At 37.0% G+C, this 23,041-nt stretch overlaps 1 protein-coding gene across 9 annotated transcripts in view; it reads right to left on the reverse strand.

Moving 5' to 3' along the window:
- Nucleotides 1-4,308: 4,308 nt before the first annotated feature.
- Nucleotides 4,309-23,041, reverse strand: part of baiap2b (BAR/IMD domain containing adaptor protein 2b) — a 72,889-nt gene continuing 54,156 nt past the window's right edge. For 5 of the 9 annotated variants that reach the window (XM_065262531.2, XM_065262533.2, XM_065262536.2 and 2 more), the window contains 8 exons: nucleotides 22,069-22,221; nucleotides 13,243-13,482; nucleotides 12,368-12,563; nucleotides 11,324-11,525; nucleotides 9,429-9,497; nucleotides 8,949-9,111; nucleotides 8,664-8,701; nucleotides 4,309-5,056 (listed from right to left, as the gene is read on the reverse strand). In XM_065262531.2, coding sequence (XP_065118603.2) covers nucleotides 5,026-5,056; nucleotides 8,664-8,701; nucleotides 8,949-9,111; nucleotides 9,429-9,497; nucleotides 11,324-11,525; nucleotides 12,368-12,563; nucleotides 13,243-13,482; nucleotides 22,069-22,221 — 1,092 coding nt within the window. In that variant the 3' untranslated portion in view covers nucleotides 4,309-5,025. Of the gene's footprint in view, nucleotides 5,057-8,407; nucleotides 8,455-8,663; nucleotides 8,702-8,948; nucleotides 9,112-9,428; nucleotides 9,498-11,323; nucleotides 11,526-12,367; nucleotides 12,564-13,242; nucleotides 13,483-22,068; nucleotides 22,222-23,041 lie in introns of all 9 variants that reach the window. The other 4 variants (XM_065262532.2, XM_065262535.2, XM_065262534.2 and 1 more) reach the window with 3 other exon arrangements.

Consider the following 23,041-nt stretch of genomic DNA (forward strand, 5'->3'; position numbering starts at 1 on the left):
CCACTCCTTGACATCTTACTGCTTTTGTCTCTAAATTCATCAAAACAGAGATGGAAAGTGTTGGCAGAGCTATACGGCAAGATATTGGTTTAGTTACACACAGAAAAAAGGAAAAGCAAATAAACAAAACTATAAGTGGAGAGAGACAGACGCAACACACAGGTCTGGTTTTCAAAAGAAACAATATTATGCTTGAATTCAGTTTGAAATGAATATTTATGTTTGTAATCAAATTATTTTGATGATTATACAGATTATTTGTATTCAAGTTTAACCTTGAGGAAAACTGACATGTATAAAATCTGTGTATACGAACAGTGGACATGATAATACTAAAGGTGTATTTATTTGTGCAACACTTTCATAAAAGTACAATACAGAGAAAATCAGGGCACCTTTAAATCATTACCGTCGACTAACTGGTTATGAGACAGACAAAGTGTAACATTATCTGTAGTATAATTTTAAAAGGTAATGTTAAAGCCTTGAATTGGTTTACTTTAAAAATAATTACTGTGAAAAAGGCTAAAAATAGTGTTCACAAGTGGTATGGACAGTATAAGCATGTGATGTGTGTGTGCTACCCAAGTTCATTTCTAAATTTGTTATCAATTTTGACATTTGCTAATATTTACACATTTTGGTAAAAACTTTAATTATTCACAAAGAAAAGGTATCAGAAAATTGCATGATTATAATAGATAACATTAGCTATGTACAAGGCACTGGCTTTTACAGAGTTTGGCGGGTCATTATGGATAAATTTTGGTAGTGATGCTAGATCATCTGGACGGAAAAGTGTATACAGACAGTTTATATTATTAGTAAACCTGTGCATATAAAATTGACAGTTCAAACATCACTGTTGCAGAATGGGACCTCATATTAATACACCTATAGTCCACAGCTGGCATAGTGAAATCACTATGGAGGATGGTGTGACATGGACATGTAGGTACCAGTTGTCTTTTCTTTCATGCATGAAACATGCTCCTATATATTTTTAATTTTGGGAGGGGGAATCTTGGAAATTGGGAAATTTTCTGTTGGGTTTGCTGCAATTTCACTTCAATATGGCTTTCAGAACACATAACAGTCTTCAGTTGAAACAGTAAAGGTCAAATATTTAAAGTACACTGTCAGAAGAAATGGTCACTATATGTACCCAAGCTGTCACTGGGATGGTGCCCTTTGAAAGGTCCTAATATGTACTATTATTAGGTACAGATATGTATGCATTTGGTTCCAATTTGATGCATCAATATAAACTCTTTGGAGCGGTTTCCCAGACAGGGCTTATCATAGTCCCACACTAAAATGCATGACTGAGCTGCTTTAATTTAAAAACACATTGTACTGACATATCTTAACATACATCAGTTCCATTGTTTTGTCTCAAAATGCACACCAGTATAGTTTTTTGTAAAGTATGATTGTAAAAAATACTTAAATGTCCTTAAATAACAAGTCCTGGTTTAAAGGTCGAATACGTAGAATTTTTACCACTAGATGGCGCCAAAACACAATAACATCAAATGATGTTGTTTAATGACGCTCTGAAGCAGCGTGGAATTATGGGATTTGTAGTCTTTAACTCAACCGCTGATGGCCATCAATCAGACGCAAACGAGAAATCACGTTGACGGATAAGGTAATCAAATCTTATAAATGTTGCGTTTGATGACATCGTTTATTTCGTTATGTAAGTTTATATGTGATGTTCAAAACGAAATTGTTAGTCATAGATATCACAGTATTAGTCCAAATTCGATGGTTAACACAGCACAGGGTTACGAATCAAAACAACTCACCGATCGCGTAAAACACAAGCAGGATCAGAATCTCTGTCTAGTTAAATGTTGTCGCGAAGCTCTCTCCATCCAGATAATGCAACACCAAATTGATCCTCATTCTTTCTCTCATTTTATTCCAAACTTTTCTTGGGTCGTTTGGTTGGCCCGTACGTTTACGGGAGCTGTCTTTGCTGACACAACCAGCGGCAGACAGTAAAAAGAAATCCATAAGTCCATAAGCAAGCGCATAGCACGACAGGCGCTAACGGATATTTCCGCATTTGTCCACGGCACTGGCTGTGTCCGAAAGGCCATGACGTCGGAGCCATGAAGGCAGCGAAGGCATGAAGGTAGCGTGTTTTAAATATAAACAGAGAGCGCATTTGTGATAACTAATCACATATTTGAAAACTACAATACTAATTTCTCGCTAGAAATGCAATTAAAATGTGTAAAAAGTGAAAATATACATTTATTTACACTAAATTGGTGCTCCAGTCGCTTCCTTGGCCGCCATTTTATTTTTTTGAACTCGACCACTGTTGTCATGTGGTTTTACGTCGGTAAAGGCGGTGACAAAGGGTCACATGGATATTAACGTCATTGACAGGAGACTACACTGCCCCATGTCAATGTTTTGAATGCCAATTTTCTCACGATTTACAAGTAGTTGAAAACATTACAGATATACAGTTTTGTTCAAAATAATAGCAGTACAATGTGACTAACCAGAATAATCAAGGTTTTTAGTATATTTTTTATTGCTACGTGGCAAACAAGTTACCAGTAGGTTCAGTAGATTCTCAGAAAACAAACAAGACCCAGCATTCATGATATGCACGCTCTTAAGGCTGTGCAATTGGGCAATTAGTTGAAAGGGATGTGTTCAAAAAAATAGCAGTGTCTATCTTTGACTGTACAAACTCAAAACTATTTTTTTTCTGGGATTTAGCAATCCTGTGAATCACTAAACTAATATTTAGTTGTATGACCACAGTTTTTTAAAACTGCTTGACATCTGTGTGGCATGGAGTCAACCAACTTGTGGCACCTCTCAGCTGTTATTCCACTCCATGATTCTTTAACAACATTCCACAATTCATTCACATTTCTTGGTTTTGCTTCAGAAACAGCATTTTTGATATCACCCCACAAGATCTCAATTGGATTAAGGTCTGGAGATTGGGCTGGCCACTCCATAACATTAATTTTGTTGGTTTGGAATCAAGACTTTGCCCGTTTACTAGTGTGTTTTGGGTCATTGTCTTGTCGAAACAACCATTTCAAGGGCATGTCCTCTTCAGCATAGGGCAACATGACCTCTTCAAGTATTTTAACATATGCAAACTGATCCATGATCCCTGGTATGCGATAAATAGGCCCAACACCATGGTAGGAGAAACATGCCCATATCATGCTCCATGCTTCACTGTGTACTGTGGCTTGAATTCAGAGTTTGGGGGTCGTCTCACAAACTGCCTGTGGCCCTAGGACCCAAAAATAACAATTTTACTCTCATCAGTCCACAAAATGTTCCTCCATTTCTCTTTAGGCCAGTTGATGTGTTCTTTGGCAAATTGTAACCTCTTCTGCACATGCCTTTTTTATCAGAGGGACTTTGCGGGGGATTCTTGAAAATAGATTAGCTTCACACAGACGTCTTCTAACTGTCACAGTACTTACAGGTAACTCCAGACTGTCTTTGATCATCCTGGAGGTGATCATTGGCTGAGCCTTTGCCATTCTGGTTATTCTTCTATCCATTTTGATGGTTGTCTTCCGTTTTCTTCCACGTCTTTCTGGTTTTGCTCTCCATTTTAAGGCATTGGAGATCATTTTAGCTGAACAGCCTATCATTTTTTGCACCTCTTTATAGGTTTTCCCCTCTCCAATCAACTTTTTAATCAAAGTACGCTGTTCTTCTGAACAATGTCTTGAATGACCCATTTTCCTCAGCTTTCAAATGCATGTTCAACAAGTGTTGGCTTCATCCTTAAATAGGGGCCACCTGATTCACACCTGTTTCTTCACAAAATTGATGACCTCAGTGATTGAATGCCACACTGCTATTTTTTTGAACACACCCCTTTCAACTAATTCAACTAATTGCCCAATTGCACAGCCTTAAGAGCGTGCATATCATGAATGCTGGGTCTTGTTTGTTTTCTGAGAATCTACTGAACCTACTGGTAACTTGTTTGCCACGTAGCAATAAAAAAATATACTAAAAACCTTGATTTTTCTGGTTAGTCACATTGAACTGCTATTATTTTGAACAAGACTGTAGTAATCACCTGGACAAAATATATAACACTGGCCTAGTGGTTTTTTGACATTTTACTGCAAATATTTTACAAATTGCACCCTGTCCGGGAAAGGACCCTTTTATGTCAAAAGGTGTACTTTTTGAAAGGGTACAGCCCCAATGACAGCTGGGTAGCATATTTTGACCATTTCATCTGACAGTGTACATTAAAACATCCCAGAATTCCTGCTTTAAACAAGACTTGACGCGTTTAAAAAACACTTTCTCTTTTATTGAAAACACTCCAATTGATATTTAATGAGATCATGGAGTGCCCTTTACATTAGCAATGTAAACAGCCTACTGTATATAACAACGTGTAGCCTATATAACAACATCAAATTCATTCAGATGTACAGTGTAAAAGGTATAATACTTTCGTTAACATTTTAATATGCTCACTGCCCAAAATACACAATCTTTCTCAAGTCAGTTCTAGCTATATTATTAACGTGTTTATACTTTGAAACTCACGAATCATGTTACAATAACAAATGTAAACTCTTTACCATGCCAGTATCATTTAAATCACAAGATCTCTGCATGGCACAAGTGATGCACTTAAGACTTTACACCGTTGACATGTTCTGTACATGCATGAAAGACAAGCAGGAGATACATACAGTATAGACAATTCCTCAGAAAAAAATCCATTTCAATATTTTTATTGAAAATGAGCTCACGATAGAGCGAACACTGAGGAAAGTCAACATGGAATATCGAAGTTAGTATCTTTCACGATGCTTCCGACTGGGATAAAGTAAGAGATTATGGAGAAGGAGGGAGGGGTGGATATAGACTGTATCTTCTTCCTGTGAGGGTGAAGTGATTGTGGAGATATGAAGCAAGACAGGGAGATGTGAGTGTTGAGAAGGGGAAGATGCTGTCTGTCTGTCTGTCTGTCTGCCTGTGTGTCTGTCTGTCCTCTCACACTGTAGAAATCAACTTGCCCTCCGCACTGTGGAACAAACAGAGGGAGAAGCTGCCAGGTCGGGTTTGGACACAGATGCATTGATGCACAGGGAGCACAAAGCACTAATGTTAAAGGAAAACATCACCGTTTTTCAATATTTTACTATGTTCTTACTTCAACTTAGATAAATGAATACATTCCTATCTTTTTTCAATGCGTGCACTTAATCTTTGCACAGCGCTCCATGAATGTGCTAGCATTTAGCCTAGCCCCATTCATTCCTTAGGATCCGAACAGGGATGAATTTAGAAGCCACCAAACACTTACATGTTTTCCCTATTTAAGATTGTTACATGAGTAGTTACACGAGCAAGTAGTGGCACAAAATAAAACGTGGTGATTTTTTAAGCGGATAAAAAATGAGAACTATATTGTATGTTATTAATGCACCCGAGGTCGAAGTGCTGCAAACTAAGTGCTCTTCCGCCATACAATAGTTCTCATTTTTAATCCGCTTAAAAATTGCCACGTTTTATTTTGTGTCACCATATTTACTCGTGTAACTACTCATGTTTAAACAGGGAAAACATGGAAGTGTTTGGTGGCTTTTAAATTAATTCCTGTTTGGATCCTAAATAATGAATGGGGCTAGGCTAAATGCTGTGCAAAGTGCACAGTGTACGCATTGAAAAAGTTTGATGTAAGAACATAGTAAAATATTGAAAAAACAGTGGGTTTTTATAGACAAAAATGAAAGACAATGTCGTTTCCAAACCCATATGACTTTCTTTTGCTTGTGGGACACATTTTTCCTTTTTATAGAAATTATAATGAAGCTCCTAAAATGTAAAATCACTTTATAGTAGTGTACAGAAATTATTTGTTTTAAGAAACAAAGACAGACATTTGTGTTTGGAACAACATGAAGTTAATTGTTAACTTTTGGGTGAACTATTTCTTTTCTGCTAACTTTGGTTTCATCTACTGTACATAAAAACACATTATGGGCTGCATTTCCTGCAAAACCGGTGTAATGGTTTGCTTATAATTTGGTAATGTACACTTTAACAAAAAAAAAGTAAAATAATGGTAGCTGTCACTGGGGTGGTAACCTTTGCATCTAAAGAGTTCATATTAGTACCTCAAATGTACATATTGAAACCAAATGTATACATATCTGAACCAAAATGGTACATATTAAAGTGATAGTTCGGCCAAAAATGATATTAAACCCATGATTTACTCACCCCCAAGCCGTCCGAGATGCATATCGATAATTTTTCAGACGAACACATTTCAGTTATTTTAGAAAATGTTTTAGATCTTTCAGTTAATCAAATGTAAAGTTATGGGGTCCATGTCCTGCAAGTCCAAAAATGTGCCTCCATTATTCAAAAAATAAATCCAAACGGCTCCAGGATGATAAACAAAGGTCTTCTGATGGTAATCCGTGCGGTGTTGTTGTAGAAATATCCATATTTAAAACTTTATAAACGAAAATAACTAGCTTCCGATAACGCCGCCATCTTAGACCCCTCTGTATTTTAGGAGAGAGTATTAGCGTAGTGTACGCACTTTTCTTAGTGACGTATGACAAATTCGGAGGGCCGGGGCACAGAGCAGCAGCAGAGAAACCTCTGTAAACTGCGTACGCTCTCATCTTGAATGTGGACGCGACTAAGATGGCGCCGTTATCGGAAGCTAGTTATTTTCGTTTATAAAGTTTTAAATGTGGATATTTCTACAACAACACCGCGCGGATTACCCTCAGAAGGCCTTTTTTATCATCATGAAGCCGTTTGGATTTCTTTGGGGAAGGATAAATGCAAATTTTTGGGACTTGAAGGACGTGGACCCCGTAACTTAACATTTGATTAACTAAAAGATCTTAAACATTTTCTAAAATAACTGAAAATGTGTTTGTCTGAAAAATGTTGGACATATGCATCTCGGACGGCTTGGGGGTGAGTAAATCATGGGTTTAATATCATTTTTGGCCGAACTATCCCTTTAAAGGAATAGTCTACTCATTTTCAATATTAAAATATGTTATTACCTTAACTAAGAACTGTTGAATCATCCCTCTATCATCTGTGTGTGCACGTAAGCGCTGGAGCGCGCTGTGACGCTACGATAGCATTTAGCTTAGCCCCATTCATTCAATGCTGCCATTTAGAGATAAAGTTAGAAGTGACCAAACACATCAACGTTTTTCCTATTTAAGACGAGTAGTTATACGAGCAAGTTTGGTGGTACAAAATAAAACGTAGCGCTTTTCTAAGCGGATTTAAAAGAGGAACTATATTTTATGGCGTAATAGCACTTTTGGGAGTACTTCGACTCGCCTGAAAAGTCCGCTCCCCTTCTCACTCTCATAATGGGAGAGGGAGGGTGTTACTGCGCCGAGTCGAAGTACTCCCAAAAGTGCTATTACGCCATAAAATATAGTTACTCTTTTAAATCCGCTTAGAAAAGCGCTATGTTTTATTTTGTACCACCAAACTTGCTCGTATAACTACTCGTCTTAAATAGGAAAAACGTTGATGTGTTTGGTCACTTCTAACTTTATCTCTGAGTGGTACCATTGAATGAATGGGGCTTAGCTAAATGCTATCGTAGCGTCGCAGCGCGCTCCAGCGCTTACGTGCACACACACAGATGATAGAGGGATGATTCAACAGTTCTTAGTTAAGGTAATAACATATTTTAATATTGAAAATGAGTAGACTATTCCTTTAAGACCTTAATATGAAAGGGTACTGACCCAGTGACAGCTTGGGACCACTTTTTAAAAATAAAAAATAAAAAAAATTTAATTGAATTTTTACAGACAGTATAGTGTACTAAAGATAATGATACTATAGTTTATAATAGATCCATACACTTGTATTGTGAAAATGGAGCCCAGTAGTTTGAATACATAATGGGAGTAAAATTTAAATAGTGTGTATAACAGGACATACAGGAGACTACAGCTTTACAAAATTTAGGGTAGGATGAGAATATTGCTCATGGGGATATTCTTTACATTTGACAGAAACTACAATAGATACTTAAACACCAAATAACACCCACAAATGGACAGCCAAAGCAAGAATGAAATAAAAAATAATAAAATTTAAACTATATACCGTTTATGCCGCTTTAAATTTGGTTATACTAGGGAATTTGCAGGAAAAGCTGTCTGCTTTCCCATAGATGTCCCAAAATGGTTTGTTCACTTGTTTATATCTATAGCGATATCACTTTTTTTAGATATCTCTCATCTATGGGAAATGACCAGGATAGTCAATGCTTGACCGTAATATTATTTGAAACCCATTTAAACAATCTGAGAAGTTTTCCCATTGTTCAACATGGGTTTAGGTGCCCTGTGCGGTCACCTGCCCACCTTACTTTTGGGCTAGACCTTCAGAAACGTCTGTTATGTTCGTCTGATCCATCTGCAGGTCAAGCAAAGAAGACTTTTTGCTTGCCAAATTTGCTTTGATTCAAAATTAAATGGATTCAAATGCTTTTTAAAAAAGTGCCATTTTTAATCCAAAGAAAACCAGAGAGGATGAATTTAATATAAATGGACACACAGATAAAACTAATAGACAAATGCTTCGTCAGTATTGTGTCACTTTGTGGCAAAAAAGCTCAGTCTTACCTTGTTTGGAATCGGGATTCGTAGTCTTCCAACCCTTGCTATGAGAGAAGAGAAAATCTTTTTAGTGACTGACTTTTCTTCAAATGGCCAGCAGATGGCAGTAGTAGAATACTAACATGTGAATGGCATCTCTATTGTCAAAGCCTACAGTGGAATTGGGGGTCATTGAGTGCACACTAAAAGGAGTCATGCTAAGCCAATGGATCTGACTATAGGATACGGGACAAAAGTCGAACTGCATTAAAATCAATTGTCTTCTTTGCCTACTGTATGTGTGTGCATTACCTGTGAGAGTCCTTGCATTGTCACACTGTACGGTCTCTGTCGGCTGTGTTGTGTGCTCTGTTGCTGTGTGAGGAATCGGGTGGGCATGCCGTAATCAGGTGTGGGTAAAGCCATCTCTCTTTCCAGAAGATTTCCTGTGCTGCTGCTCCGACTGTGCTGCAAACTACAAACACATACATATTCGCTCAGTTAACACCCATGGTTCCTGTAGCATAACTGGTAAAGCATTGCATTAGGTCATGGGTTTGATAAATAAATGTATGGATTTAATGCACTTAAAAGCATCTGCTGTATGTAATGTACTGTAATATGCCTATATAAGGTGATCTGATGAAGTTCTTTCAATTGCATGCTTTGATGTTATTTAGCACATGACTGTAGTTTCTTTAACTGCACTTCATAGGCTGTGCCAGCAAAAATAAATGGCATTTAGGCATTCAAAGGGTTTTTAATCACCCCTAAATATTTAAACATACTCACGTGACGTGGAGTTTATTGGTGTCTGGTTCAGTTATCACACGGGTGTAGGAGAACGGGAACCAGCCTCGCCTGATAGAAAACAAATAAATATTGCATATTAAGGCATGAATTCTCTTTAAAACCCTCATATTCATCATCTGCGGAAATATCTGTAAAACTATGACTTAAATGGCAAGACAGCACACGATAACTACATTTTAAGTTTTTTAATTCTTTGACAGTCTTTTCTGTGCAAAAGATACCATCACAATGTAAGGTTGTTGCTAAGCAGTTGCTAGGTTGTTTCAAAGTGGTTTCTGGGGTGTTTGGGTGGTTGCAACCAAATTTTTAAGCGGTTTCTAGGATGTTTGGGTGGTTGCCATGAAGTTTTAGGTGGTTTGTATGTTTTTTTGGGGGGGGGGGGGGTATTTCAAGAGTTTCTATAATATTACTAGGATGTTTGGGTGGTTGCATGGTTTCTGGGGTGTTTGGGTGGTTGTCATGGGGCCTTTAGTTTGGGTGGTTATCATGGGGTTTTAAGTTGGTTTCTAGGGTGTTTGGGTTGTTCCAACAGTGTCCAAAATGTTTTTGGGTGGTTGCCATTGAGTTTCTAGGTGGCGTTTATGGTGTCTGCCCTACTGAAAAATCCAGCTAAGACCAGCATAAGCTGGTGAGCTGGTTTTAGCTGGTCTCCCAGTTTGATTTTAGCTGGTTGTGCTGGTGAAAAGTGGTTTGCTGTTGTAGCAAGCTGGTCTAGCTCTGTTTTGGTCACTTTCAAGCTGGTCTAGCTGGACTTAGCTGGTCAGGCTGGAAGATCAGCTGGCCTATTTGCATGACCAGCTTTAAACCAGCTAGTTCCACCTTAAACCAGCTAAAACAAGCTACCAGCTTATGCTGGTCTTAGCTGGATTTTTCAGTAGGGTGGGTGGTTGCCATGAAGATCTTAGGTTGGTTTCTGGGGTGTTTGGGGTGTTGCAACAGTTTCTAAAAGGTTTCTATGGTGTTTGGTGGTTGCCATGGAGTTTTAAGGTGGTTTCTGGGGTGTTTGCCATTGATTTTCTATGTCGTTTCTTTTGTGCTTGGGGTGTTGTAACAGTTTCTAAAAGGTTTCTGGGGTGTTTAGGTGGTTTACATGGAGTTTTAAGGTGGTTTCTATGGTGTTTGGGTGGTTGCCATTGATTTTTAGGTGGTTCCTAGGGTGTTTGGGTGTTGCAACAGTTTCTAAACGGCTTCTACGGTGTTTGGGTGGAGTTCATTGAGTTTTTGGGTGGTTTATATGGTGTTTGGTGTGTTGCAACAGTTTCTAAAAGGTTTCTTGGGTGTTTGTGTGGTTGTCATTAAGTTTTTAGGAAGTTTCTAGAGTGTTTAAGTGGTTGCCATGGAGTTTCTCAGATGGTTTCTATGGTGTTTGGGATGTTGCCATGGAGTTTTAAGGTGGTTTCTAGGGTGTTTCGGTTGTGCAACAGTTTCTACAAGGTTTCTAGGGTGTTTGGGTGGTTGCCATTAAGTTTTTAGGAAGTTTCTAAAGTGTTTGAGTGGTTTCCATGGAGTTTCTTATGTGGTTTCTATGGTGTTTGGGTTGTTGCAAGGTTTCTGGTGTGTTTGAGTGGTTGCCATGGAGTTTTAAGGTGGCTTCTAGGTGTTTGGTGGAGTTTCTAATTTGTTTCTAGGGTGTTTGGGTGGTTGCCAAGGAGTTTCTAGGGTGTTACAGTTGTTGCAACAGGTTCTAAAAGGTTTCTGGGGTGGTTGCCATAAAGTTTTTAGGTGGTTTCTATGGTGTTTAAATGATTGTCGTGGAGTTTTTAAGTGGTTTCTTGGGTGTTTTGGTTGTTGCAACAGAGTTTCTGTAGGTGGTTGCTTACTGGCAAAAGAGCAATGGTTGTATTGTGTGCAGTATAACTAGTATAAGTTCTTACATTCTGTTTTTCTCATTTTCTCCATAGTGCCAGCCGTCTCGTGCTTCAGGTACCAACAGTGTGATGATGTCTCCTTCCGTGAAGCTGAGAAGGGTGCTGTTGTCACCCGCAGCATGGGAGAAAAGGGCCTGAACGCGTGTCCGTCCATTTCTCTCCAGCCCAGCTGCCATTGAGCTGGACCTGGGCAGGGTCTGGGTCTCTGCTGGAAGAAAGGAGTCTGACATAAGTGCTGAGCATAGGCACAAGGTTAATAAATTGTGTATTTGGGACACATTTTTAATAAGTTCCCCTGTTAATTTAATGTGAGGCACTCTATTTATGTTGCTACCTATGTTCCAAGGCTGTATATCAGTTAGGATGCTTGCTAAGAATTGACTAGATTTGAAACGGTGTCAAAATTTGTGACCCTGCCAGTGAAGACCTCATCAAATTTTAAGATTAGGATCATCAAAGTTTGATTTCAAGCAATTAATTTCACTATAATTACAATATTTGACATGACCTTACTCAGTCAATATGAAAGATATCAAGGTTATATTTTTTACACAATGTTCTTATCATTATGTAAGATGATTTTATATACAAATAATAAAATGAGCTGGGCTTTCACAGGCAGGGTCACATTTCACCCGGCAAAAGCTTGTGCCCGGCATTAACTTCTTAAAAATACTTTCTCCAAGTGAAACTATAGGCTACCCTTCACCTATTTTTCATCCATTTTAAAGCTGTCCTCTCTATTCCCATGTGCCCTGCCCTGTTTTCATTTCAGCAGTGTCTGCCCTGGTATTGTCCAAGCACTGAAGAATATTCGCTCCTTTATGAAGGGAAGGCACAACGCTGCACAAACACCCAAACATTTCTAAAAACAGACACCAGCTTCCAATAACCTTTGGATGCAAGCCTCTGTACAAGCCTCATATTGGTGTAAAAAAGATTTGCTTAGTGTTGAAATACATAAAACACCTCATAAATGGCATTCAGCCATGATCAGATTTTTTTTGCTTATTGCATTAAAGGTTAGAAGTGAACTGCAACACGACTTACCCAAAGTGCTCTTGGCCTTAACGGGAGCAACCTTGCGGACAGGAAGGGTGTTGGAGAAGGTCCCGGCGCCGTGTCTGTGGACCTGTGGGGATGGTCTCTCATGTGCGGCTCTGGTCTCCATCCACCGTTGGTAGTCTTCTCCGGAAATCCCTGTTGTGCCGTTTATTACAGGGACACCTTCTGCTCCCGCCATCCTCTGCAAGATTTAAGTGTTTACGTGTTTAAAACTCCTAGCATGAAACATTGTTGTAAGTCATAAAGGAATGAATTTACATTTATGCATTTGTCAGATGCTTTCATCGAAAGTAACTTATAGGGCATCCAATCTACAGTACATTACACATTTCTTTAATAGTATCAGTATGTGTGATCCTGGGATCAAACTTGTAATGGTTGCGTTGCTAACATAATGCATTAACTATTAATCCACAAACACATTTATTATTGTAGTATAGTATATTATGGTATAGTATAGTATGAATGTGCAATCTTCATTTAAATAAGTGCTTTTTTACATCTTCTGTAGCCTAGTTCCTCATGAGACTTTCTGCAGCGTAATAATAAACTGAATGGAAATGTAAGTGTGAATGCCTGCAGGTTTCTGATTATTCATTTCATAGGAATGTAGTCATTAGCAAAATACATTTAATGACTATATCCATCTATAGTGAGCTCGATTTTATTTCCTGTCTGTTCCCCTAAAACCCCCCCAGGACTTTATTACACACATCATTAATGTTACCATTTACAAATCTTCAAACTAAAACTACTCATTTTGGGGCTCGCATTTGTTCTGCAATTATTTGCGTATAAAACTGGACGCTTAATTGACATTTTTCCAAAGGCAATTTCTTCTCCATCCAGGTCCAACCCACCGTGTGCTGGCTCCCCATCAGAGCCGCGAGTTCAGGTGGCACAGGAAGTGGTTTAGCCCCTGGGATGGGGTCTGAGATTGTCAGGGTAGATTTAGAGGTGTGATGTGAACTGGCTCCCATTGGCCCGCCGGATCCCAAGCTCATCTGCTGGGCCAGCAGCATGGCCCGCTCCGGGAGTCTATTTGGGTCAGCGCACGCTTGTTGCCACAAAGGGATCTTCTGTGTTAGCAGATCTCTGCCCTGAAAACAGACAAACGGCGCCACAACTTATATTAGTACCCATTATGGATGACCCGAGTGGTATGCACCTGGCAAAAGAATAATTATTACAAAAAATGTATGTAAAAACAGCACATACAGTAAACAGAATATGCACTCTTTCTCTCTTTGTGAGCAAACTTCAATTCAGGAGATTTCAGGGTTACGCTTTTTAATGATGGACTAATAGATGGAAAGCAATATTGTTATAGAATGATGCTCTCTCACCATGTGGTCCTCTGAAGGACTAAAATGTCCCATTTTGATCTTGACACTATCCCCTCCCTATAGCCTGAGACTTAAAATAACCTCATTATTTTGCCAGTGAGCTAAGGTAAACACTAAATAACCATCAGCGGTAATAGAAACATGATGAACACCTAGAAACCACCGAATGTAGAGCACATGACGTGTGACTTTATCTTTGGACTGTTTTCTGAATTGCAGTTCATTTGTATAAGCAGTACATTGATGTTTATATACATCTAACTCTCAAGAGTCACATTTTAAAGAGATGTCAAGATATTATGTGGATGTTGATGGCATAATTTAAGAGATGTGCTTGGAATTGTAAGCTGGGATGATTTATTATCCTAAAATAAAAATTCAGTGGTCATGTTTTTCAAACTCTTTAGAAAAGTGGTGACTTTACTTTTTGTAATGGATGACTAGACATTTGTTTATGCATTCAGCAGAGGCTCTTTTTAAGGTGAAAATTGTATGAAACTTTCTTTGACACATGCATGACTATGTGTACAAAACAGCAATAATGCAATTTTTAAGTATTATGTCAAATGTAAAAAATAGGCTACCTTAAAAATTCATGTTTCTCTTATATCTGACAGAGAATTAGAGGTGACTGCGATAGCCAATCAGAGCTGCTCTACTATATAAAAACAATACTGTATGTTGTGTGGGTTAGGGTTAATAATTTGAGGTGTCCAGTTATTATTGTCTACACTGCAAAAAAATATTTTCAAGAAAAAAAATTCTTAGTGTTTTTGTCTTGTTTTCAGTAAAAATAGCTAAAAATTTATAAATTAAGATGCTTTTTCTTCATGAGCAAAACGACCCAAAAAACAAGCAAAAAAATCTGCCAATGGGGTAAGCAAAAAATCTTGAACTTTTTTCTTAAACACTAAATTCAAGAAAAATGTGCTTACCCCATTGGCACATTTTTTGCTTGTTTTATGCACAAAATCACTTAAATTTTATATTTTTGGTCTAAAAACTAGACTTATTTTCTTGGGTCATTTTGCTCATCAAGAAAAAACTGAATTCAAGAATCTTAATTTAAGAATTTTTAGATATTTTTACTGAAAACAAGTACTAAGAATTTTTTTTCTTGAAAATAATTTTTTGCATTGTATTAAAGTGATAGAAATCCGGCCAATCATATCTTTTGCATTCTGGGAACATTGTTCATGGTTGCTTTTGCTTTATTTTGTCATTTTTTTCTCGGGAGTAATAGAAATTAAACTGACTGAAATATGTTTGCCAATTTTGATCTGTGTTGTATGAAAATAATTTGTCTAAGGGAACGCGTTCACACAGAACACGTTTATGGCAGTGGCAGGCGCCTTTTGTGAATGGTTTTCTATGCGCGCTGATTATGCACGCCAAGTGTTTTCACAGGAGCACCCTGAGCGGAAAAGCGCCAAATGTCATTTGCGTTTTTCCTTTGTCCAATCAATTGAGGGGGATGTCGGGCCTTTCATTGTAGAAGTTGCTTGGAACTACCGGAAACTACACTTACTGTCTCTTGCATGTTTGTGCACCCTTTACCCTCCATCAAGGTCAGAGCAAGCACCCTCTTTGTAAAGTTTCTGCTTATATGACAGTTAACAGCAAAAGAGCGCTCATGCTTCAATATTTGATTGACAGGACAGCTGCTTTGGTGCTTGCCTAACAACTTAAAACCCGCGCCACACTGCTCTTTTCTTTAAATCACCAAAAAAGGCAGTGCGGTGCGACTCGCATTTCCAAGCGCTTAAAGCGTGTTTGGTGCCACCTGCCGTGCCAGGCGTTTTTGAAGAAGCGCCTGAAGTTGAAAAAGTCAACTCAAAATACCCGAAAAAATTCGCGGTTTTTCCATTGTCCAATCAAATGCAGGGAGAGGCGGGCCTTCTGTAGTGGTAACAGATGTTTACAGTGGCTTTGTACAAGGTGTGCCTGATACATTTTGTAAAGTGAAGCAGCTGGCTCTCTGATCGCCCCCTGGTGGGTGGCTGCAGTACAAGTCATAAACCCCACCTCTCCATGCAAATGAATGAGCCTCGGCTTTAAAGGGATAGTTCGGCCAAAAATGATATTAAACCCATGATTTACTCGCCCCCAAGCTGTCCGAGTTGCATATGTCCATCGTTTTTTAGACAAACACATTTTCTGATATTTTAGAAAATGTTTTAGATCTTTCAGTTGATTAAATGTAATGTTACGGGGTCCACGACCTTCAAGTCCAAAAAAAGTGCGTCCATCCTTCACAAAATAAATCCAAACGGCTCCAGGATGATAAACAAAGGTCTTCTGAGGGTAATCCGTGCAGTGTTGTGGTAGAAATATCCATATTTAAAACTTTATTAACGAAAATAAATACCTTCGGGTAGCGCCGCCATCTTAGTTGCGTCCGCATTCAAGATCAGAGCTTACGCAGCCTGCGGAGCTTTCTCTGCTGCTGCTCTGTGCCCCCGCCCTCCGAATTTGTCATACGTCACTAAGAAAAGTGCGTACACTACGCTAATACTCTCTTCTGAATACAGAGGAGTCTAAGATGGCGGCGCTACCGGAAGGTAGTTATTTACGTTAATAAAGTTTTAAATATGGATATTTCTACAACAACACCGCACGGATTACCCTCAGAAGACCTTTGTTTCAGGACAGTTGCCTCTTTGTTTGCCAAGCAATAAAAAAAAGCACACTGCTCTTTTCTGAGATCAATTAAATGCTGTCCACATCACATTTTTAACCGTTAAAATGTGTTCGGTGTAATCGTCCCCTAAAGCAGTGGTTCTCAAAATGTTCGCAATGTGCCACCCCTTGTGTCGAGGGCATCCTTTCATGCCCCCTATAGAAAGTTTATGACATAAAACAATCTCAAACTTACCATTTGAAATTGAAAATGTAATAAATTATGTAGTGCTGTTGGTTGGTAGCCTTATTTTTCTAAAGTTTGATTGCACAGAGAAAATAATAAACTTTGTGTGAACTTTTTCTAATCCTGGTTGTTCCGGATGTATCATCACTGGAATTCAGTGTTTGCAGTCACTCACCACCTTTCCTTTAATCTCTGTTCTCCCCTTCTCATTCTTTCCTATCTTTAGTCATAATATCAGCACAGTATCTGTTTGTACCAGCTAGCACAGGTCAGTACAGACCCCTACAGTCCTCTTCACACATCAACCAGCCAAAGCAATTATCACCCGGCTGTCTGTCCGAACACCTGCCGACTCACAATCTCGATGAGTTCACAGAGGTAATAACACTGCTGTTGTTTTGATTGTGGTGTGAAGATCAGCAGGTCCGAAGTTCTATTAAATGCCATAACTGTTCATTTGTATGCCAATAAGCCCTGAGTAAAGTCTGTGTTTTACATGTACGCGAATGTACGCGAGTGGTCCAATGCACAGCCTTGCAAAGTATAGTTAATTTGACTCGTACGTGTATGCAGACGTTCCACGCATGTGCATTGGGACAAAATGCAATGCATCTCTTGGGCTACACTACATACATACTACATTTCTCCCTATCTAAAATTTCCTATACTTCAGCCTTTACAGATTACAAGATTTAGGTAGCTTTTTGGAATTTGTATTTTTATAAAACAAATTTCAAAATAAATTTTAAATAAATGGTTTTAAATGATGGGAAAAAAGCATCATTTATTCACCCTCATGATGTAACAAAGCAGACTTACTGTGTATAAAACACAAAAGCAGACCAATACAATATCTTGATAATATTTGTGAGTAATTTTTTGTGATTTACTGTTTCTACATAAAATCATCCTACATGATTTGTGAACATAAAAAGGCCATCCCAAAGATCAATGTGAAATCAAACTTTAGATTAGATTATGAGATTTCAGCCTGGAGTCCACAGACAAGGTCATATACTGTATATATAAAGCTTGACAACACCCATTTCCTTTTACAATCATTGTATAGAAAATAATAGCATTAACATTCAGTCACTGTATATTGTGTTCCACAAAGTTAAAAGTCATACGGTTTGAGTGAACAAATTTTCATTTTGCTTTATAAGGTAACTATAGTGATTGATCACCAGTAGGGCTATTACCCAGAACAAGTACCATGAGCTGTCACCATTGTGCTCCTGGATACCGCAGGGGAGCTGACCATGTAATAATTTTGCCGGAAGTCATTTTGGCTAAAAGCACCGCTAAATAACTACTTTCTGTCTTTTCTATTGAAAGTTACCAAGGGGACTATTTTCAAGCGCTGTGTAATATCATTGCGCCTCCTGCAGCCATGTTACGGCAGCAAAGTCCTTGATTATTACGGCAGAATGAGAGTATAGTTCCTAGCCATATCTGCCTAGAAAATCGCAACTTTTAATTTTCCATCAATCTTAGTACACGATGTAACTACAGAAGAGTCCATTTTTAAATAGGAAAAATATCGAAACTCTTTGGTTATTTTTTAGCGCGGTGCTAATGGTCTAATCAGATTCAATGGATTATGCTAAGCTATGCTAAAAGTGGTAGCGCCAGACCCGGAGATCAGCTGAATGGATTCCAAAATGGTACAAATATTTAACTCTAGGGAAGCTGGAAAATGAGTATATTTTCAAAAATAGTGGAGTGTCCCTTTAATGTATTCATGCCTTACATTTTTTGTAACTTGTACAAATTGGAGTTATTTACTTAGTTATAAGACTACATTAGTTTTTTAAAGAAAAGTAAGCATGTACAATATTTGAAATACGTGTTTAGCCAACAGGCTAATAACAAAACAGATTTTATGTACACATTGCACTGCTCGGATCTCAAAATTAGGTCATATGTCCCTTCTCATTATAACAATCCATGATTTCTGAGGTTCTTTGTCCTGTGGAAATGTATAAAATAATGTATTTTCTGTGTTTTTATGGCTGAATGACCAGCATCACGATACAAAACAATAGGTTTATAGGAAAACAGCACCGTTTTTCAATATTTTACTATGTTCTTACCTCAAGACAAATTAATACATACCTATCTTTTTTCAATGCGTGCACTTGATCTTTGTACAGCGCGTCATGAATGTGTTAGCATTTAGCCTAGCCCCATTCATTCCTTAGGATCCAACCAGGGATGAATTTAGAAGCCACCAAACACTTCCAAGTTTTCCTTAACATGAGTTAGTGTGGTGGCACAAAATAAAACTATATTAAAACTAACTGAGAACTAGATTGTATGATGGAAGAGCACTTAGTTTGCAGGAATGAATGGGGCTCGGCTAAATGCTAACATATTCATGACGCGCTGTACAAAGATTAAGTGCACGCATTGAAAAAAGATAGGGATGTATTAACTTGTCTAAGTTGAGGTAACAACATAGTTAAATATTGAAAAACAGTGCTGTTTTCCTTAAAAGCTCACGAACTGGACATCATTCCCTCACAGCCTTATTTTTAGAATCAACATGGCGGCAGGCTGAATAAGACGTATTATAATTGAAAATTCTCACCTCTCTTATTCATTTTAATGAAAAGGTCTTTAGTCTCCTTCTCAGACCTCAGTTTCAAGCAGGTGCGTATCAACTGTTGCTTTGCGTGACTTGTGTAGGAGGTTGTGTGAATATCCCGCAATGACAAACTCGGACAGATGGTCAGTTCATTTCAAATTATTTACTGTAATTCCTGTAATTCTCATAAAGCCAAGACATGCTATCACATGAAGACATAACATAGGTGAGGATTTTGATAATTCATTTCTCTTTTCATCAAAGGTATCCAAAGCATTTCTTTAGTAAATATCTTCCTACACATCTGATATCTGAACAGTCTGTTCTTGTAAAAGTGGGCCACACTTTGCCCGGCCCTCCCTACTCCCTTTTCTTGCCAATGCTCCGTCTATCACCGACTCACAAGTGTGGGTGTCAGAGGAGAGAAGCTCGCTTACTTGGGAATGACTGGTGTTCCTCGACAAGCTGGTGAATCCACCAGACATCACTAAATCTCTCATCTATTTTTGTATAGTGTAAATGTAACGTTTCTTCACTGCATAATGGTTTTTCTGCACCACAGAACCTCAATACTGACAGCCATTTAAAGTTTTGGATTGTAAATTATAATACAGTCAACACAACAGCATCAGTCCAACAATTCACCCAAAATAAGAGCATTTCAAGAAGCAGGCCATTCAGTAGCAAGCATGATGAATGATCAGAGCGATGGCATTAAAATGAGATGAACGACTGAATAATTGGAATTTGGGGCAGAAACAACTGAGCACAATATTTGTCCAGCTGTGGCAAACGTGTGAATATTACTGAACGTTTGGAATATATATGATCTTTAATGTATACTTTACATGGACACTTGTAGGTTAAAGACAACATGAAATGTAAAATGTATTTATCAAAGGTCTCACATATGGCAAAAAAATACATTTCCCTGGCCAAAAATATATTTTAAAAATATGCTAAATACATTTTGTAGAAAGTAAAGCTCAATTCAATATATATTTTGAATTTAAAAATATATTTAGCTTTAGCCTTTATGTATCACCATATATTTTAAAATTTATTTCAATTCAATAATTTTACATCCCAAAACTTATTTTTTGTCTGAATATATTTCAAATATATCCTAAATACAAGTTTATTTTATAAAGTATATTTTTGAAGTAAAAAATATATTTAATTCGAACCTTTTTTAAATTATTATGTTTACAGTTTCGTAACATATGACTTGAATATATTTACAGCTTTAATATATTTCCTTGGATTAAAATATATGGAGGGCTAAATATATTTTTTAATGCTTTACAATTTATTTACTTTGAAAATATATTTCAAAATTTACAAAAAAATATATCTGTGAAAATTTTTCTTTTTGTAAACATATTTCAAAATATATTTCAGCAAATAGATTTCTAATTTTACATCCCATATGGCAAAAAAAAAATTTTTTTGTCTGAATATATTTCAAATATAAATACAAGTAAATTTTATAAAGTATATTTTTGAAGTTAAAAATATATAATTAATTTGAACCTTTTTAAAACTATTATGTTTACAGTTTTGTAACATACGACTTGAATATATTTCCTTGGATTAAAATATAGGGAAATATATGCTAAATATATTATTAAATGCTTTACAATCTATTTACTTTGAAAATATATTTCAAAATTTACAAAAAAAAATATATATCTGTGAAAAATGTATTTTTGTAAACATATTCCAAAATATATTTTAGCAAATACATTTCTAATTTTACATCCCATATGGCAAAATAAAAAAATTTTTTGTCTGAATATATTTCAAATATATCCTAAATACAAGTTTATTTTATAAAGTATATTTTTAAAGTTGAAAATATATTTAATTTGAACCTTTTTAAAACTATTATGTGTACAGTTTCGTAACATATGACTTGAATATATTTACGACTCGAATATATTTCCTTTGATTAAAATATATGGAGGGCTAAATATATTTGTAATGCTTTACAATTTATTTACTTTGAAAATATATTTCAGAATTTACAAAAAAATATTTCTGTGAAAATATATTTTTGTAAAAATATTCCAAAATATATTTCAGCAAACCTACTTAAAGCTATTATGTTTACAGTGCTGTAACATACCACTTGGATATATTTATGACTTGAATTTCCTTGGATTAAAATATATGGAGCACTAAATATATTTTTTATGCTTTACAATTTATTTACTTTGAAAATATATATTTAAAAATTGACGATATATGAAAAATGTATTTCTGTAAATACATTCCATAATATGTTTTTGGCAATTATCTGTATATTTTGAAATATATTAAAAAATATATTATTTTTGCCGTATGGGATAACTTACAGTATAATTCCTTACATAACCAATGATATGTTGAACTTAACAGGTCTTAAACAATAAAATTAACTGATTCTACAGATTCCCCATGTCAATGGATAAAACAAGCACTAGTTTACATAATTTTCAAATAAATATTTTAGCTTTACTTCGAAACGTTGCACATTTCATATTGTCTTAAACCACATTTAAATGTACAAAAATGCTCTAAAAAGTAAAAGTGCTACTAAAGGTTCTTCACAGCAATGCTACAGTAGAACCAGCTTTGATCCTCAGAGAACCATTTAGTCAAAAACATGTCTTTTTTACCTTTCTATAGTCTAAAAACCTTTTTCCACTACAAGGAACCAAGAAATTATTCTTGAATGTTAAAGGTTCTTTATGGATCCAAAAATTGGTTCTTCTATGGCATCATGTAGCACTTTTTTATTTATTTTTTCGGCTAAAGGAATTAAACGTATACCATAAACATTTACTCAACATTTCAGTGTTTCTGCACCCAAATGTATCTACAGCATGACATTGATTCTCACCTTGGTGTGGTAGACACTGCTACTCTTGGCCACGGCGCACTGACGTGCAACAAGGAAGCAATACCTCCTCCTTTCCTCAGACATGGCCGTCTTGTAGTTTTCGGCGATGTAGTTATCCAGCTCATGTTGTTTGCTGCTGATGGTCTCGACGTACTGAGGACAGGAAGGTGATGTGAAGCAAACAAAAAATGACAAACAGTGCACCAATTTGATGTAATGAAGGCCATGCTACAGGAGAAACAGCACTTTTCGATGACAACAACCACATACAGGTGAGGAGTCGCTCAAGCTAATGATTCATGCAATGGTCAATCGCAAAGCTCAGAAACTCAACCAGCATATTTGGTTTGATCAGAGTATCAAGAGACATTCGATGGACTGTGATATATAGCTATTTTTAGTGCTTTCAATGTATATTGCCAAAGATGCTGCCCCAGTAGAGACCAGGCTACTGCCAAAACATCTTTAACAAGGACATTTGCCCTGCCAAAATTAAGTGTTATCCAACCACACAGACATAACATTTGCTCAACCTGTGCTGAGTTCTTCTGGTTCCTTCCCACCAAGTGCAAATGAATAAAGCTGCAGTCGCAGTTAGTGAGTCTATTATTAGTCTAAGGTTAAAAAACATTTCACAGGTTCACAGTGTTGCATGAATATGTACAGGACATGGTGTTCACCTCCTCACAATCTCAATTTTTGAGATGTAATGAGTTTGGTGACTTGCAACAACAACTTAAATGAACAAAGCAATGCCTTATCCAGATGTTAAATACTACAGCTACAAATACTAATGCAAATGTCACGGGTTTGATTCAAGGGAACACGAATACTGATAAAATATATGATTTTACTGTAAGTCGCTTTGGATAAAAGCATCTGCCAAATGCATAAATGTACATTTAAACAGAAATATCCTCCTCGTAAAAAGCATGAGCATCCAGCAAAATACACTCTCAGAAAAAAGGTACAA

This window comes from Paramisgurnus dabryanus, chromosome 1 (genome assembly GCF_030506205.2).
Source record: "Paramisgurnus dabryanus chromosome 1, PD_genome_1.1, whole genome shotgun sequence".
NCBI lineage: Eukaryota > Metazoa > Chordata > Actinopteri > Cypriniformes > Cobitidae > Paramisgurnus > Paramisgurnus dabryanus.